The sequence below is a fragment of the Chaetomium globosum genome, genomic scaffold, assembly GCF_000143365.1.
Source record: "Chaetomium globosum CBS 148.51 scaffold_8 genomic scaffold, whole genome shotgun sequence".
NCBI lineage: Eukaryota > Fungi > Ascomycota > Sordariomycetes > Sordariales > Chaetomiaceae > Chaetomium > Chaetomium globosum.
In genome coordinates, this window is record NT_165983.1 from 770,437 (window position 1) to 786,155 (window position 15,719).

At 57.6% G+C, this 15,719-nt stretch overlaps 4 protein-coding genes across 4 annotated transcripts; 2 read left to right on the top strand and 2 right to left on the bottom strand.

Annotated features, from left to right (window-relative positions):
* Positions 1-500: 500 nt before the first annotated feature.
* On the bottom strand, positions 501-4,330 carry CHGG_10968 (uncharacterized protein; the record flags this gene model as incomplete). The annotated part of the gene is made up of 6 exons (XM_001226234.1): positions 501-1,472; positions 1,523-1,987; positions 2,081-2,827; positions 2,893-3,626; positions 3,786-3,821; positions 4,303-4,330. The coding sequence occupies 6 exons, from the start codon at positions 4,328-4,330 to the stop codon at positions 501-503; spliced, it is 2,982 nt and encodes a 993-aa protein (XP_001226235.1).
* Positions 4,331-5,440: 1,110 nt separating this feature from the next.
* On the top strand, positions 5,441-6,870 carry CHGG_10969 (uncharacterized protein; the record flags this gene model as incomplete). The annotated part of the gene is made up of 5 exons (XM_001226235.1): positions 5,441-5,523; positions 5,587-5,987; positions 6,198-6,333; positions 6,389-6,659; positions 6,727-6,870. 5 exons carry the CDS (start codon positions 5,441-5,443, stop codon positions 6,868-6,870), a joined length of 1,035 nt encoding a protein of 344 aa, XP_001226236.1.
* A 771-nt stretch (positions 6,871-7,641) lies between these two features.
* Positions 7,642-10,168, top strand: CHGG_10970 (uncharacterized protein; the record flags this gene model as incomplete). The annotated part of the gene is made up of 3 exons (XM_001226236.1): positions 7,642-8,058; positions 8,113-8,838; positions 8,906-10,168. The coding sequence occupies 3 exons, from the start codon at positions 7,642-7,644 to the stop codon at positions 10,166-10,168; spliced, it is 2,406 nt and encodes an 801-aa protein (XP_001226237.1).
* A 1,438-nt stretch (positions 10,169-11,606) lies between these two features.
* On the bottom strand, positions 11,607-15,618 carry CHGG_10971 (uncharacterized protein; the record flags this gene model as incomplete). The annotated part of the gene is made up of 4 exons (XM_001226237.1): positions 11,607-12,745; positions 12,816-15,214; positions 15,449-15,543; positions 15,601-15,618. The coding sequence occupies 4 exons, from the start codon at positions 15,616-15,618 to the stop codon at positions 11,607-11,609; spliced, it is 3,651 nt and encodes a 1,216-aa protein (XP_001226238.1).
* Between the last annotated feature and the right edge of the window lie 101 nt (positions 15,619-15,719).

The following is a 15,719-nucleotide window of genomic DNA, read 5'->3' on the forward strand; positions in this document are numbered from 1 at the left end:
CGAGGCTTTAATAAGCATATCCCACCAGATCACCACTGCGATCCCCTCTTCAGCCAGGACTACTTATCGCTATAATACCTTACTCTACCTGTCCCGGGACCTACCGACAGCGGGTTGGCCATAAGCCGCCCGATGCCCTACAAGTGTGGAGAGAAAGTCTTCTCAAACAGTTCGAAGGTGAGGAGACGGAGGCGTCCCAGGCGGCCTTGCCACTTGGCTACGGCCCAGCAAGATGGTTGGAGACCACCAACCCCAAGTCCATCCCACCGTTTCCGGCTCCTTCTAATACTGCCGGAGGGCTTCCAGTTCCCACCCCCAGCCACCCAACTCTTGGAGCGGATGTAGCCAGTCACCATCCACCCTAGTAAGAATGCAGCTACACTAGAGCCGCCCCTACCGTGGTAACCCAAGGTAGGTATGTAACAATAGGTACCTTCTCAGTTCCATCAAACACCACCATAATTACCCAGACCTCACACCGGAGCTTCATCATTCATCCCTCAACCCCCTCCCCCCTCCCTCACAAGACACGCCAACGCCACCACCACCCCCAACACCGTCACCAAGAAACCCCCCGGCGCCAACGCCCCCTGCAAATCCACCTCACTCACCCTACCCAACCACACCGGCACAAACACCAACCCCATCCCCACCACACCCACCACCCACGCCCCCATCCTCACCACACACGGACCCCGCCCCGCATGGAACCCCCACCCTGACGCCAGCGCCTGCTTCCGCAGCCCCGGCGGCGCCCGCCGCTTCGGCATGCCCCCCAGCACGGTGCGTTGGTTGCGGCCGAGGGTGGGGTGGCGCAGGCCTTGGAGGATGGTCTCGGCGATGATTTGCATGTGGATGTCGGTGGGGATGGGGACGGTGTGGTGGTGGTGGTGGGGGGTGGTGAATTCGTAGCCGGCGCAGATGGCCATGTTGGGGTTGGTGAGTGTGGGGTAGGAAAAGGTCTTGACGTAGTCGCTGTTGTCGAAGAGGAAGTGGAACTGGGAGAGCTGCACGCGCGTGTAGGCGCGCCAGGAGAAGAAGCGCTGCAGGCGGTTGCCTTGGGCGAGGTTGAGGACGCGGCGTGCTTCCGTGAAGAGGGCGTGGTCGTCGGCCATGCTGTCGATGGTGGAGAGCGTGCTGAGCTTGGTTTCCGGGGCGCTGGTCCAGCTGCGGTCGGCGCAGAGGTAGGATTCGCGCCAAAAGGTTGGTGCGGGGGGAGGGGTGGGAGGGGGTTTGGGGCTGGGGTTTGGAGGTTTTCGGGATGTCCAGTTCCAGAGCGCCGCTAGGTGGTGATGGATTGTTGTGGCTGTTGAGGGGGGCGGCTTTTCACTGGTGGGTGTGCTGGTTGAGGGGGTTCCAGTTCCCCAGGACGGCAGGATAGGCGTGCTTCCAGTCGTGCCCCTGGTCGAGCCATTACGCCAACGTCTGGCGCTGTCTGGGTCGAGGGTTATGGACATTTGCTGTCCGCCATACTGCCAACAGTCAGTTGCCTATTCGCTCCGTTTTCATCTTGAATACTCACAACCCAGGAAAGCCTCATATGGCCTGGTGGAAGTTCTTGATGTACTCGCGGGAGGGGCCACCAGTCAACTTCGGCGCCAACCTGCCTATCAAGCCATCTTCTAAAGGTATCAAAGCGAGATCCTAGCTTCTCCGAGGGGGTTGTTTCGTGCAAGGTAAAGTCGAGTCGATCCGTGTCTTCCGCTACAGCGAAGCCGGGAGGGCCTTCCGTCTGCTCAGGGTTAACGAACTCCCGTTGGCGGTTCCCTCCTGTCAGTGGCGGCATCTCCAATGTAATGGCGCTTTGTGGCTTTCCGTAATTGTGGTCGAGGTCCAAGTTCAAGCGCAGCGGCTCCAACACCTGGACACAATACGAGGAATCGAAGCGCTTTTCCGGTAATGTTTCCAGCATTCCGAACTCGATCAGGTCGAGGAAATCGCTGATGAACTTGGAACAAAATGGGTGCTGACGAAGGTTTTGGAATTGCTACAGCGAAGCAATTCGGGTTAGATAAAGGCTAACAGCGCGAGATGGGGGGCGAGTAGGAGTGAGAGAGGAGAGGGTAAGTTTGATCCTCACATTTTTAACCGACGGCTTCAGATTGGACTTCATGAGAGAAACCTTGCCCTCTTGATTCTGTAGCGTGAAGAAAGAATCGTCTAGTATATCTCGAGGCTGTCCCACGGACAAGGTCTGGGTGCGAGCCCTGGGAAAATCGGCCAGAACCCCTTGAGATCCCAACACGTACCATGTGATGAATTCGAGCAAGACACATCCTAGAGACCAGGTATCCCAGGCATCTGAGATGGGCTCATCGGTTAAATCGCACTCTGGGGGCCTGTAGGTCGGGGTACCGGAAAGCTTCTGCGGTCGTATTGACCTGGACTGCCCCTTATGCCATCGAGCAAGTCCGAAATCCGAAATCATCAAAGTACCACCTGACTGGGCGGAGCCGGCTTTAGCATCCCCGGAAACCCATAGAATGTTTTCGGGCTTGATGTCCCCGTGACGGCCATTTAGGCCATGGATGGACTGCAAGCCTTTAGCAAGACCCAGACACTGCTCTGCAATCCATGTCAGAGTGGCGCCGGAATGGCGTTCGGTTGGCTCGGACTGCCAGTATCCGGCCAGGTCTTTTTCTGCCCAGGGAAAAAGGAAAGAATATGTGTCCTTGTCCTCGAAGGTTGCGAGTAGCTTGATCACGTGTGAGTTGTCTTTGGCCCCAAGGCCGCTGAATCGTCTAAGAGACGAGCGCTCGCGGGCAAAGGCCCGATCATTCCCTGGGCTCTTGTGGAGCTTCTTGAGTGCAAACAAACCGTCCTTGACCTAGAAAGAGATTGTCAACCAAGGATATCATATCTAGGTGCATAAGGTTTGGGAATAAAACTTACGCCGGAGGCTAAGAAATTGGGAGACACATGCGACTCGTGAATCTTAACTTTGTGTACTTTTCCGTAGCCTCCTTGAATGGGAGCGTCGCCATCATCTGAATAAAAGGGGAGGATGGTCCTGTCGTCCAGTGAATAGTGGTATACTCTGGGTGAATCCCCCGAGCTGGTTTTGAAGACGGGGGCTAGGACCTGCCATTGCATCTCCTCAAACTCCGCCGCCGCCTCGACATCCCCCGGCCAGACCTCCTTTAGCAATTTCTCTGATAACGGAAGGCTCGCATCCCTAAGCTCGTTGGACAGAAACTGCGAGATATCGCCAGGTCTGTCTAGGAGTGTCAGAACGGCGAATGTTTTCCTCAGGGAATGCGAAGAAGAAACTCCGGGGCGAGTTGCGCTTAGAATCTCGGCCAGGATAGGGCTCTCAAGATGGGTTGCTAGAATCGTCCGTTTGATGACCTGTTCCGTCAACAGCTTGTCGAGCTCTTTGGCCGGGAGGAACTTGTTCCCATGCTCCCCTCTCACAAACCCAGCTTCGAGACGCGACCTAAGGTCCGTTTCATCCGATTCGCCGTCCTCGAGGGCCTCCGGGTCATGGAAACTTTGCTTGGAATGACTCTCCCAATTACCGTCAACCTTGCTGAGGCCTATGCTGTCTTCTTTGAGCTCTGCAAAAGCCTCCAGATCGGTTTCCAACTCATCATCCTTTTCGAACTCCTCTCGATTTAGGATTATCCCTGAGGTGGGTTTGACTGTAGCTATTATTTCCTTGCTGACACCGGCCGACCGGGTTTGGACGAGAGATTCGGTTGTCTGTCGCGCCGAGGCCAACTACAACGGGTGATGTGGTCAACGTGATGATCTCGAAACCGCGTATTAGGTAGGTAGTTACACACCCGAGAGCTGGTATTCCGAATGAGCTGGGTAGTCCGCTAATGGGAATCAGAATGTCAGCTCTGCCTTATATCAGAGATATCATGGATATTACCGTTCGGAATTCTCTCGAATTTTTACTTCTCGAAGTTGAGGTGTTCAAGTCACAGGACCACGAGCAAGGGCGGGGCTCTCGAGCCATGCTCGGTGATTGGGTTCACTCTTGAGACTTCGGAGATTGGGCCAAGAATAAGTTGGCTAAGGGCGTATTTCGATAGTCTGCTTGGGGGCACTCCTCTTTAAGAGACACATGTCGAGGCAGTTGACGAGTCTCTCGCTTGAAGGGGATTGGTCGCACAAGGGGGGCTGTGCATACTGGGTAGGCGGTTTCCAGGCGGTCAAGCCACCGCCTCTACAGCCAATATCATGCCCCCAACAGCGCCTTCACACCCAAGGCGGGGGGCGGTGGTGGCGAAGTTACATGAGGCTCTCACTAGTAAGCACACCGACCTATAGAAACAGCACAACGCCCGATCTCACAATGCAGGTTCTTCTGGAACAACCCCATGACGCTACATAATCAATGGTTGGGCAAGGTCGGGGTAGAAGCTTTGAGGAGGGCACGAATATTTGTGGAGGACCCGTTAGCGATCATGTCCCCGATAGGCACATCAGGTTCCGTTCAATCCATCCCGGCTACCCGGGCCAACCATCATTCAGTCTCGAGCCGGGCGATCCCATGCAGGGATATGCACCCTGGCACCTAGTGTAAATTGATCGACATCGCAGGGATCGTAAAAATATCCACGAGCATCTCGGCTCCGTGCCTGCGAACTCCCTTTGATGGCTTGGGAGAGTTAGGAAGCGTAGGGAGCGAAGGCGCCCCTCATGTGCAGGAGTTAGAGGTAAACATGTAGGAGGGGCATTCGATATATTCTTCTTGCTATGCGCTGCTTCGGAATATGATGCTGCAAAGTACTTGTACATACGCTTAGCATAGTTATCCTAATTTTGAGACTCCTCGCTCATGGCTCTGGTTTTCTCTGTAGTGTGACGAGCTTCCAACAGCAGCAGGAGCTTTACTAGCTCTGAAACCAACTCATGGCACAATAATAGCTCGAACACCGCCATTAGTTAGCCACCCCTGAACGGGAGAGTACCTATGGAGTGGAAGCATAGGTAGGACGAACGAGGAGGTGCCAAGCCCATATCGGTCGGCGAGAATATCCCCCAATTTGATTTCCCTCCCGCGGGAGAGTGCTTCCCGATCATTTACACACTCCGTCGTAGCTGGGGGTGAGGTTTAACGTGGGAACCGTGGCTTGCGATATTACTTCCACAGCCAGCCTGAAGGGATTGAAGTCATGTTTACCCGGCTTGGGCTGGCTTGGCCCGGTTTTGTATGGTGCGGCTGCGGCTCTGTGAAGACAGGGGGCCCAGAAGCCGATTTAACCATATTATTCACCCACTCGGTGGGTACTCAACTATAGCAGCACCGTCTCACGATACTCCTCAGTGCCATGTTGAGCCACTCCGAAGACCCTCCCCCGCATCCTGGGGTTCAAGAGGCCCCGGACCAGGGGGCGAAGGGCTGTTGTATAAGTATCAGGGAATGTGCCCTGTAAAAATCACAATGTGCTCCAGCCCAGCTTTCAGACTGTACTGCCCAGCTGTCACGATGAAATTCTCTGTTTCCGTTGCCCTCGCCCTTGGCGGCTTCGCGGCCGCCAACCCCCTGCCTCTCAACCACCAGGCAGAGGAGTGAGTACCGAGCACCCCGTTACGACCAGCGGCCGGACAAGAGCAAAGCTAATACCCACCTAGACTCTTCCACCGCCAGGTGCAAACCCTTAATGCGGCCATGGTGGCGGCAGGCCGCGAGTACATCGGTACCTCCCTCACGGTGCGCAATGACAACCAGGAGTCCAACATCATCCGCAGCGAATTCGGGTCCATCACGCCCGAGAACGCGCAGAAGTGGGATGCGACGGAGCCCAACCGCGGCCAGTTCAACTTCGGCGCTGCCGACCAGCACATGAACTGGGCGCAGCAGAACGGCAAGCACGTCCGCTGCCACACGCTCGTCTGGTACTCGCAGCTGCCAGGCTGGGTCTCCAACAGCGGCTTCAACAATGCGACGTTGATCCAGGTCATGACCAACCACATTAACCAGGTTATGGGACGGTACAAGGGCCGGTGCAACCACTGGGATGTGGTTAACGAGGGTGAGTTTAGGGAAAGGGCTGCGTTGACTTGCCTCCTTTTTCTCCTTTTTCTCCTTTTTCTCCTTTTTCTCCTTTTTCTCCTTTTTCTCCTTTTTCTCCTTTTTCTCCTTTTTCTCCTTTTTCTCCTTTTTCTCCTTCTTTTCCTTCCATTTTTCCCCATCTTTCTATCTCTTCACCCTCGAGGTATACGACCTAGCTGACACCTCCTAGCCCTCAGCGAGGACGGCACCTACCGCGACAACGTCTTCCTGCGCGTGATCGGCGAGGCGTACATCCCGATCGCGTTCCGGGCCGCTGCTGCCGCCGACCCGGCCGCCAAGCTTTACTACAACGACTACATCCTGGCGTACCTGGGCCCCAAGGTTGAGGGTGCGGCCCGCATCGTGCGGCTATGCCAGCAGTACGGTGTGCGCATCGACGGCGTCGGCCTACCAGGGCCACCTGACGACCGAGAGCACGCCCACGCAGTCGACGCCCACCCCCTCCGAGGAGGACCTCACGGCGGCACTCAAGGTCACGGCTGATTTGGGTGTGGAGGTCGCTTGGACCGAGATTGACATCCGCATGCGCACGCCGTCCAACTCGCAGAAGCTGCAGCAGCTTGCCGATGCCTACGGCCGGGTCGCGCGGGCCTGCTTGAATGTCCCCAGCTGCGTGGGCATGACCATCTGGGTATGTAGATAATGGGTCTAGATCACGATGTAAACTCGGATAGTCGCTAACCTTTCTAACTTACCAGGGCGTTACCGACAGATATTCGTGGGTTCCCAACACATTCCAAGGAGAGGGCGACGCGCTGCTCTGGAACAGCAACTACCAGAAGAAGGCGGCCTACACCTCTTTCCTGGAGGGTATTACTTCCGGAGGCAGCTCCAAGGCTTAGTAGGAGACAAGAGATGGATCAAACCGTGGACCATGTATTTGTATATGTACATACCGTCCTAAGACCCTCCCACTTGGACCCGGGCCTCCAAGTTCCAAATCACTAGAGCGTCCGCTTGCCCTTTAAATGTCAACTCAATTGCTGCGACTTCGCACCGCCACACTTTTTTTTTTCTTTTCTTTTCAACTCGACTCAGAGTGACGCCATACTTCGGTCATGCTTTGACCACTAATAATTGTTGCAAGTTGCCTGCGTTGGGGGCGCAGTTTGGGCTGACAGCCTGACTCAGACCATGTAACGAGACGAGATTTGCAACTCCCGTCATTGTTGCTTCTGCGTTTCCTCCTCCGAAAAAAAAGTGTGGGGTACCAAAGCTCCTGAGCCACCAGCAGGTGTGACACACACGGCGAGTGCCTGTGGTCGATACCCCGGCCTTGTCGGCTCGATCCGCAGCGAGACTCCACTTCAAGGGTTGTGCCAATCATTGCTATAAGAAACATTCGCCCATGTGGTGGCAGAATCCGCCGTTTGCTGATTAAAAATACCCCACCATCCCGACAACTGCAAGCTTCGAACAGGTTTCCATTGCCGTCCACATCTTTTTCGAATTCCCGACCTCACGCGCATCTCACCAACCTAGGAGCGAGCCACGGCCCAAGAACGACCATCTCGACGGTTTCGTGCATCTTGCGAGCAACAATAGAGGCAAAGGCGCCGCTTCACAACATTTCCAGCATCCCAGAAAATACAAACGGGACCATCAGATCCGGTATGGCTTCAGCTCCACCGGCTGAGCCAGCACACGGCGGCGGCGGCGCTCCAGATAACGTGCCTTCAGGGCCTCGAGGCGACGGCCACCGGGGTCGGGGACGCGGCGGACGTGGAAGGGGGCGCGGCAGAGGGAGGGGTCGAGGAGGAGGGGCGCACCACCAGAACACACAGAACACAGCACCACCAGCAGAACCCACCGCCGAAGAGCCGAAGCCACCACAGGTTGGGAAGATCCTAAACTTCAAGGTCAAGAATGACACACAGGAGGAGGGCGGCGATGACGAGGTGGAGGTCTGCTTCATCTGCGCCAACCCCATCATCCACCAGTCGGTCGCTCCCTGCAACCACATCACATGCCACCTATGCGCTCTGCGCTTGAGGGCGCTGTACAAGAGCAAGGACTGCCCTCATTGTCGGGTAAGGCGCCCGAAATCCGGTCATGAAAGTGGAAACCGCTGACTCGCTGTTCAGACACCCGCCCCGTTTGTCATCTTCACCGACGACGGAACGAAGCGCTTCGAAGAGTACACCGACGCCGAGATCACCAGCACCGATAACAACATTGGCATCCGGTATGCCGGCGAGGACATTGTGGGCGACACCGTTCTGTTGCTCCGCTACAACTGCCCCGATGCAGAGTGCGACTTTGCGGGCCTCGGCTGGCAGGACCTGCACCGCCACGTCAAGAGTGAACACCACAAGAAGATGTGCGACCTATGCACCCGCAACAAGAAAGTATTTACGCACGAGCACGACATGTTTGCCGACAAGGAGCTCACAGAACACATGCGCCACGGCGACGACAAGCCCGGTGCCGTCGACCAGACCGGTTTCCGGGGACACCCGCTGTGCGGGTTTTGTGGTGCCCGTTTCTACGACAGCGACAAGCTGTACGAGCACTGCCGGGTCAAGCACGAACGGTGCTTCCTCTGCGACCGCCGCGACTCGCGCCAACCGCACTACTACCTAGACTACAACGCCCTCGAGGACCACTTCAAAAAGGACCACTTTATGTGCTCGGACCGCGAATGCCTAGAGAAGAAGTTTGTCGTGTTCGAGTCCGAAATGGACCTTAAGGCCCACCAACTCAGCGAGCACGGTGGCTCGTTCGCGAAGGGAAGGGACGCCCGGACGGTCGACCTGTCCAACTTCGACTTGCGACAGAGATACGAGCAGGACCGGAGGGGGGGGGGCAACGTAAGGGAGCAGCGGCCGGCGCGGTCCAGATCCCAACGCAGAGGCTCTACCCGTCAGCTCGGCGCAGCCGTGGAGGCGGGATGAGCTCGCTTTTCCAGCGGCAGATGCGCTCCAAACGGGACCAACACCAGCACGGCCTGCCGCTGGTCCGTCGCGGCCAACAGCCAGCAACGCGGCCCAATCCCGGGTTCCGGCTGGCCAACCCATCATCGACGCCATGGAAAACATTAGCATCACCGACCTCTCCACGCTCACCCCGGAACAACGCGCCAGTCTCACTCGGCACGGCGCCGTCATCGAGCGCGCCGCCAACCTCCTCGGCAACGACAGCACCAGGATGGCCACCTTCCGGACGCACATCTCCACCTACAACCGCGGCTCCATGACTCCCGAGCAACTCATCACCGCCTTCTTCTCCCTCTTCTCCGAAACCTCCTCCACCGCCCTCGGCACCCTCGTCCGCGAGGTAGCCGACCTCTTCGACGACAAGACCAAAGCCGAAGCCCTGCGCCGCGCCTGGCAAAACTGGCGCGCCATCAACGAGGACTACCCGTCCTTGCCCTCCCTCGACGGCATGCACGGCGCCACCACCGCCACGACCGGCTGGGCTGCCGCCGCCTCCGCCAGCCGCGGCAACGCCAGCACCAACCGCAACAACACCCAAGCCGCCGCCGCCGCCGCAGCCGCGCACCTCCGCCACTCGACCCGCGTGCTCAAACTCAAGAACAGCACCCGCCGCGGCAGCATCGGTTCCGTCATGTCCGCCGCGTCCGGCGCCTCCTCCTCCACCCCGGCCTCCGCCTCCGCTTCCACTACCACCACGCCCAACCTCTCGTCCGTCCTCTCCCCACCCTCGCGCGGCCTCGCATCAGCGGCCGCCTTCCCCGCCCTGCCGGGCCGCTCGCCGCAGACGAGCAGCCAGCCGAGTTGGATTGGTGGGCCCGCGCCGAGGCAGACTGCTGCTTCCCCCTCTGTTGGTAGTGGTGGCGGAGGTGGAGGAGGGAGGAAGACTGGTGGTGGTGGTGGTGCGAGGGGGTTGTCGGGGGAGGACGCGTTCCCTGCGCTGCCGGCCGCACCGAAACCGCAGACGACGGCGTGTGGGTATGGGCGCGGGGCGGTGAGGAGGGATTTTGGGTTTGCGAGGGGCGGGGAGACGGGGTTTAGTTGGGGGGGGCAAGGAGGAGGGCAAGGACAAGGGGGGAGTGGGAGTGGGAGTGGAGCGGGGGGTGGTGGTGAGGAGGCGGAGGGAGGGGCGACTGGGAGTGGGAGTGGAGGTGGAGGTGGAGGGAAGAAGAAGAATAAGAAGCAGGTTTTGGTGCAGTGGGGGTAGTACTTAGTACTTAGTACCTAGGTTAGGCTGAGCTGGATAGTAGCTACCTAAAAAGCAGGCCACAGTATGGGTTATGGGAGAGGTAGATGGGTGTGTGGTGTGTGTGTGTGGGGTGTGAGTGAACTTGGCATAGGCATGGCGGCGTTGGATTCGATCGAGTATGAGATTCTGAGTGAGTTGGACCACCATTGGTGATAACACCATGGGGTCAACTAGGTTGCATAGCTACCTGGGTACCTAAGCATTGTGAGGTACGCAATTGAGGCGGTGTTTGGCTGTTGTGCCATTCGAGTTCGGTCACGTCGCTTTAGGTGGTGATGTCGTGCATCGCAGGCAAGCCCATCCATCATTTACTCCACATTCCACAGCTTCTAGCTGCATCACCGATTCTACCCTACCCCCCTCCCCCGGCGGCATCGATCAACAACACGTCGAACCTCAAAAGAACTCTTTTCCCCAGCATCCATCCAACCTTCAACAACTCCCCTTCCCCTTCCCCTCCCCGGAAACATTTTACTTATTTTCGGCAGGTTTTTGGCCTGGCATTGACCGCGAATCGACCCTGACGAGGGAGACAGACAACCCGCGTGTTCTGAATGCCACGCGCGTATGGCCACCAACCTTAAAACGGTACGCATGCTTTCACCATCGGTACGGTAATTGGATACGGCCGGCGTTGTCGAAGCGGTGAAATGGATACAAATACAAGAGGTACAATTGTGATTATGCCTCGGTGTTTAAGGTTCTGAACTAAAGGAGAGAGGGCTCGTTGCTTTAAGCTAGGTAATATCTTCCAGCTCGTGGGCGTCCATCCGTTTTGCACCTGCTCAATCTGAACCACGGAAATGCAACATCATCATAGTTTCGTGTTGTAAAGTGTAGGGAGATACATACATCCCGTCGTTGAATGGATGATTGGTTGCTTGATCGAGCGGACCCAAGCCAACTGCCCTATATTAACTGGGGAGAGAAGAAAAGAACTTGCTCGAACATCGCAACGCAATAACAAACTACATAAACAGATATTACGCTTGAGAAACTACAAAACCCAGTATATCATTGTCCATCAAACAGCAAACATGGCAACTCAACAAAACAGCGCCCAAAGTTTCAAATCCACACACAAAACAGAATCAGAACCAGAACCATCTTCGATGCCCTTTCGTTGTCTGATGTCCTTGTCCTCCCCATCCCATGTCCTCGTTGCCTGGCCCCCTCTCTCCCTCCTTTACTTTTTTTTTTTTTTTTTTTTTTTTTTTTTTTTTTTTGGCATTTCTTCTGGTCGCCATTCTGCCCAGCCCCTTTTTCACCCCCCATCTATTCACCTTCCACCCTCTCACGCCTCCCCCCCACGCCTACCACCCACTCCCACCCCCGGGGCAGTATCATGCGCAATTGCCAACCCGCAAATTGCAACGTCATTTTCGCAACAACCCCCCTACAACACCGTCGGCGGCGCAGGGACATAATAATCCCTGAACCGGTCCGTCCCCTCCCAATGCAAATCATAGACCACATTCCAGCACGCAATCAACAGATTCGGAAACCGGCACGCCCAAAACGCCAGATACCCATCCGGCAACGGCCCGACCGTCTTCTTCAGCGTGTCAGGCATATCCTCGTAGTGATTCCGCTTGTTCCGCAGCGCCCGCAACAGATCCAGCAGGCGCGTGCCCGTGTACTTGCGCTGCTTGCCCAGACTGTCGACAAACTCCCGCGGGAGGTGCTTGAGGAAGTCGCCCTGGACGACGTCCGGGGCGTGGGTCTCAAGGTGGGAGAGGGCGGGGGAGGGCGGGTCGCGCGGCTCCTTTTCGAAGTGGTCGGATACGTCACATAGAAAAGCCAGGCGCTTCTTGTAGCTCCAGAAGAAGGGGTGGGCCATGACGTCGACGGCGGTCGGGCGCTGTTTGGGGTGGGCGTTGAGCATGCTCCCGATGAGGTCGCGGGCTTCGAAGGCAAAGTCACCCAGGGCGTCGAGGAGCTGCAGGCTGTAGTTTCCCTTGCGGATGTTGACCTCGCGCATGAAGCGGTCGCCGCAGTCGAATGGGTGGTTACCGCGCGTGAGCACGTAGAAGAAGACTAGGCCGAGGGAGAAGATGTCGATAGCACGCGTCACGCGCCGGCTGTGGGGCCCCGGACCCTCCACCAAGCCGGAGCCGGACGCGCTGTGCATGCTGGAGCCGGGGTCCGTCATGATCATGGACGTGGGGACCGGCGCGTCGTCGTCGATCAGGAGTTCTGGCGCCCGCCACCCGGTGGTTCCGGCGGCGTGAGCGGTAGTAGCGCCGAACGAGGACTGTCCGCCCTCCAACTTCTTGCACAGGCCAAAGTCAGAAACCAAAATCCGGGGCTGCCCGTTCTTGCCCATGTTGACCAGGATGTTTTGGGGCTTGAGGTCGCGGTGGACGATGCGCAGGCTGTGCAAATGGCTCAATCCGTGGGCAATCTGCCACAGGACGCCCGGCATGTCCCGCTCACCAGCCTGCGCCAGTTCCCTGAAACAGTGCGGCTTTTGCACAATGTCGGCGAGAGAAGCTTGGCAGAGTTCCAACGCGATGTAAAGGAACGCGGCCCTTTCTTGTTGGGCATAATAGCGAATGACTGTCTGCGTTAGCATGAGCCCAATGTGGCAGCGGAACCGACTTACCATTCGGGTGGTCGTCGCTCTCTCTCAGCAGCCTCGTCTCTTGGCTGGCGATCTCATTAAATTGCACCAACATGCGTTTCACGGCAACATCGCGGCCGTCCCACTTTCCGGCAAAGACAACGGTACCGTTACTGCCCGTGCCTAGCTGTTCGGCTTCATTCACCTCAAGACTGCCCATCTTGAGCACATGGCCCGACACCTCGTCCGCGACGCCGGACATTGTGATAATGTCCGGCTCTAGCTTGGGCTCCTTGACAAGAGTCTTGGCCTTGGTGATGACCTCATCCACGGTCTCCTCTGGCGGATCATCATCGCGTGACTGCGAATTGTCACGCTTGTCTTTGTTGCCCTTGCGATGCTTGACGCCTCCCCGACGGCCCCTGTGCCCTTTCTTTTTCTTGACGGGCTCCCCAGACGCGGCGGTATCAGGTCCTTCCGCCGGCTCCTGGATCGCTGGGGGGTCCGCAAAGGTGACGGTAGGAGGGGGCGCTTGACCAGGCAGCGGTGCGTCCGCCTTTGCCTCTGCTAGAGTCTCGGTGGGGACTGCACCAGTGGCAGGGAGGCCGCCAGGAATTGCGTCAGCAGGGACAACATCCAGTGCTGCAGCCTCTGCCTTGGGTTCCGCCGGGTGGACGGTAGTAGGGGCCTCGTCCGTGGGAACCGCAGGACTTGGCACCGTACGGTTGACCTCAATCTCCGGTCTTAAGACAATACTTTTGCCCGTCGATCCCCTACTGAAGCGGACAAGCTTATCTTTGTAGAGCATCCACAACGTGATGACAAAGAGAACGATGGCGGCGGGATTGCTGACAAGATCAAAAACTCTGGTCGCGACAAAGCCTGGCACTCTCTTTGCCGTTTCAAAAATTCTACTCGGTTCCGGTTCGGGGGGAAGATGTGGCGGTACTGGTTTGGCGATGTTGCCGTCGATAAGGCCCTCGGGGTTGGTCTTGGGAGCATCGATCAGCAACCGCGAGGGCGGCTCGTGGACTCTACCATCGGATCCGAGCCCGTCCGGCAGCGAATGTGTCCCGACCAAAGCTCTGGACTTCTGTGACTCCGGAAGCAGATCCCAGGATTCCTTGATCCGCCACCAGTCGACACGATGGATGGGGGCAAGCGGGGCCGATAGGATTAGGGGATACCGACTGCCTGAGAGGGCATACCACCCGCCGTCCTCAGTCTGGTTGATAAATACCTTCTCGCTGCGGAGACGCAGGCTGTCCTCGTCGCTGGCAGGGAGCGGCGGCTGGGGCAAGGCAATGAGCTCCGGGTCCATGCCGGCAGAGGATTCCCAGCGGTGAAGGACGTCAAACACTCGGGCGACGGGAGACGAGAGCGTCTTGGTGAACATGGGGCGCTCTTCACGGAAGCGGCTGTACTCAAAGCCGTAGATCTTACCGTCATGCTGGCTGGTGACGTACCGGCTGTCCTTAGTTAGGAGATTTTGTTGGAGAAGGTCGTTATCTTGCGTGTTGGGGCCCCACTCGGAGTATTTCAGGGATGCAATCGGGTGACCGTCGGTGCGGTGGATGCTGACCGTGTATTCGGTGCGGCCGAGCGTGATGGTGCTGTCCTCACTGCATTCCTCGTCGCGGTCCGCTAACGCGTTCGGTTTAAAGCAGCTCTCGGTTTCGACTTGGTTCACATAGCTACCAGTCGAGCCGAACTGCTTGATGATGGTCCCCGTGGCGGCGTTCAACGTGACCATGGTGGTTTTCTTATCCCCGGTGTAGACCACACGGTTGGGCTTGTCGTTGTAGGGGGACAGATCCTCGACCAGTTTCTTCATGGTCAAGGTCATCTTAGCCAAGCCGGCGCCGCCCTCGTTGGGTCTCCAGAGGTACAGCTCGCCGTCCCGGGTGGGTTCGACAACCCAAATGTAGTGGTCGATGGGGTCGTAATCATCATCCAGAACCGTCCGGTTGGTCCGGAAATGCCGGGTCTCGACCATGGGGTGGTCGGCCTTGAAATGCCAGCGCTCCTGCCCGGTCTTCCGGTCGCTGGCATAAAGGTCACCATCGACGGTCGCCAGAAGAACGAAGTCTTCCACTTCCCAATCCTCCAGGCTCCGCGCAACGTGCTGCGAGAGTCCGGCCCCAGGGGCGGGGCCTCTGTGGTGTGATGGAGGAGGTGCTCGAACGGACAGTTCCGGAGCCAAAGCGTGGGCGCGCACATCGTCGTAAATAATGTTGTTGTGATTGTTATTATAATCGTTGTCGTTGTTGCCGTGAGGTAGTCGGGCGAGTATCCGCTGGCGGAGTTCCTCGTCGTCTGCCTCCCTGCTCCTGACAATTTTCCGCTGCTGGGAAATGGCGGGGATGTCGGCCGCCTCTTGGCCCGTCACGGCAGCCGCGGCCAGGTCGGAGGCGGCATGTCGGTCGTCTTCGGGCGGCGACCTGGGCTGGTGGGCTGCTGCTACGGGCGGGCGCTGGTGCTGCTGCTGAGCACCGGCGAGGGGGAGCCACGGGAGCAGTACCAGGGCAAGTGCCAGCAGGTACTTGGGCTGGGGGGCGACATGGCCAGGAGGCCGTCGCAACATCTTGGGGCCAACAATGTGGAATGCCGTGTCTAGCTAATGTTAGTGTCTTGCGCGTACTCTGCATATCAAGTAGTGAGTCCATGTCACTTACATGCAGTTGTAAGTGTGTAGAGCCGCTGACATCGCAGAGGCCACGGCGAAGAACACCGGCGCTCCTTTGTTAGGGGCGTAGAAGTAAACGCTACCCTGGACTGGTTTATGTTAGTCTATCATCCAGCACAACTTAGACGAGATGACGCTTACATATTCTCTCGTCTCCATCTTTGGCGTGCGGGTGGACGAGCCTGATATCGGTCTTGTCTCGTGTGTGATATGGCTGTTAGTCGGTAGCTGCAGAGTGCAGTATGTGAGCACACCAAACA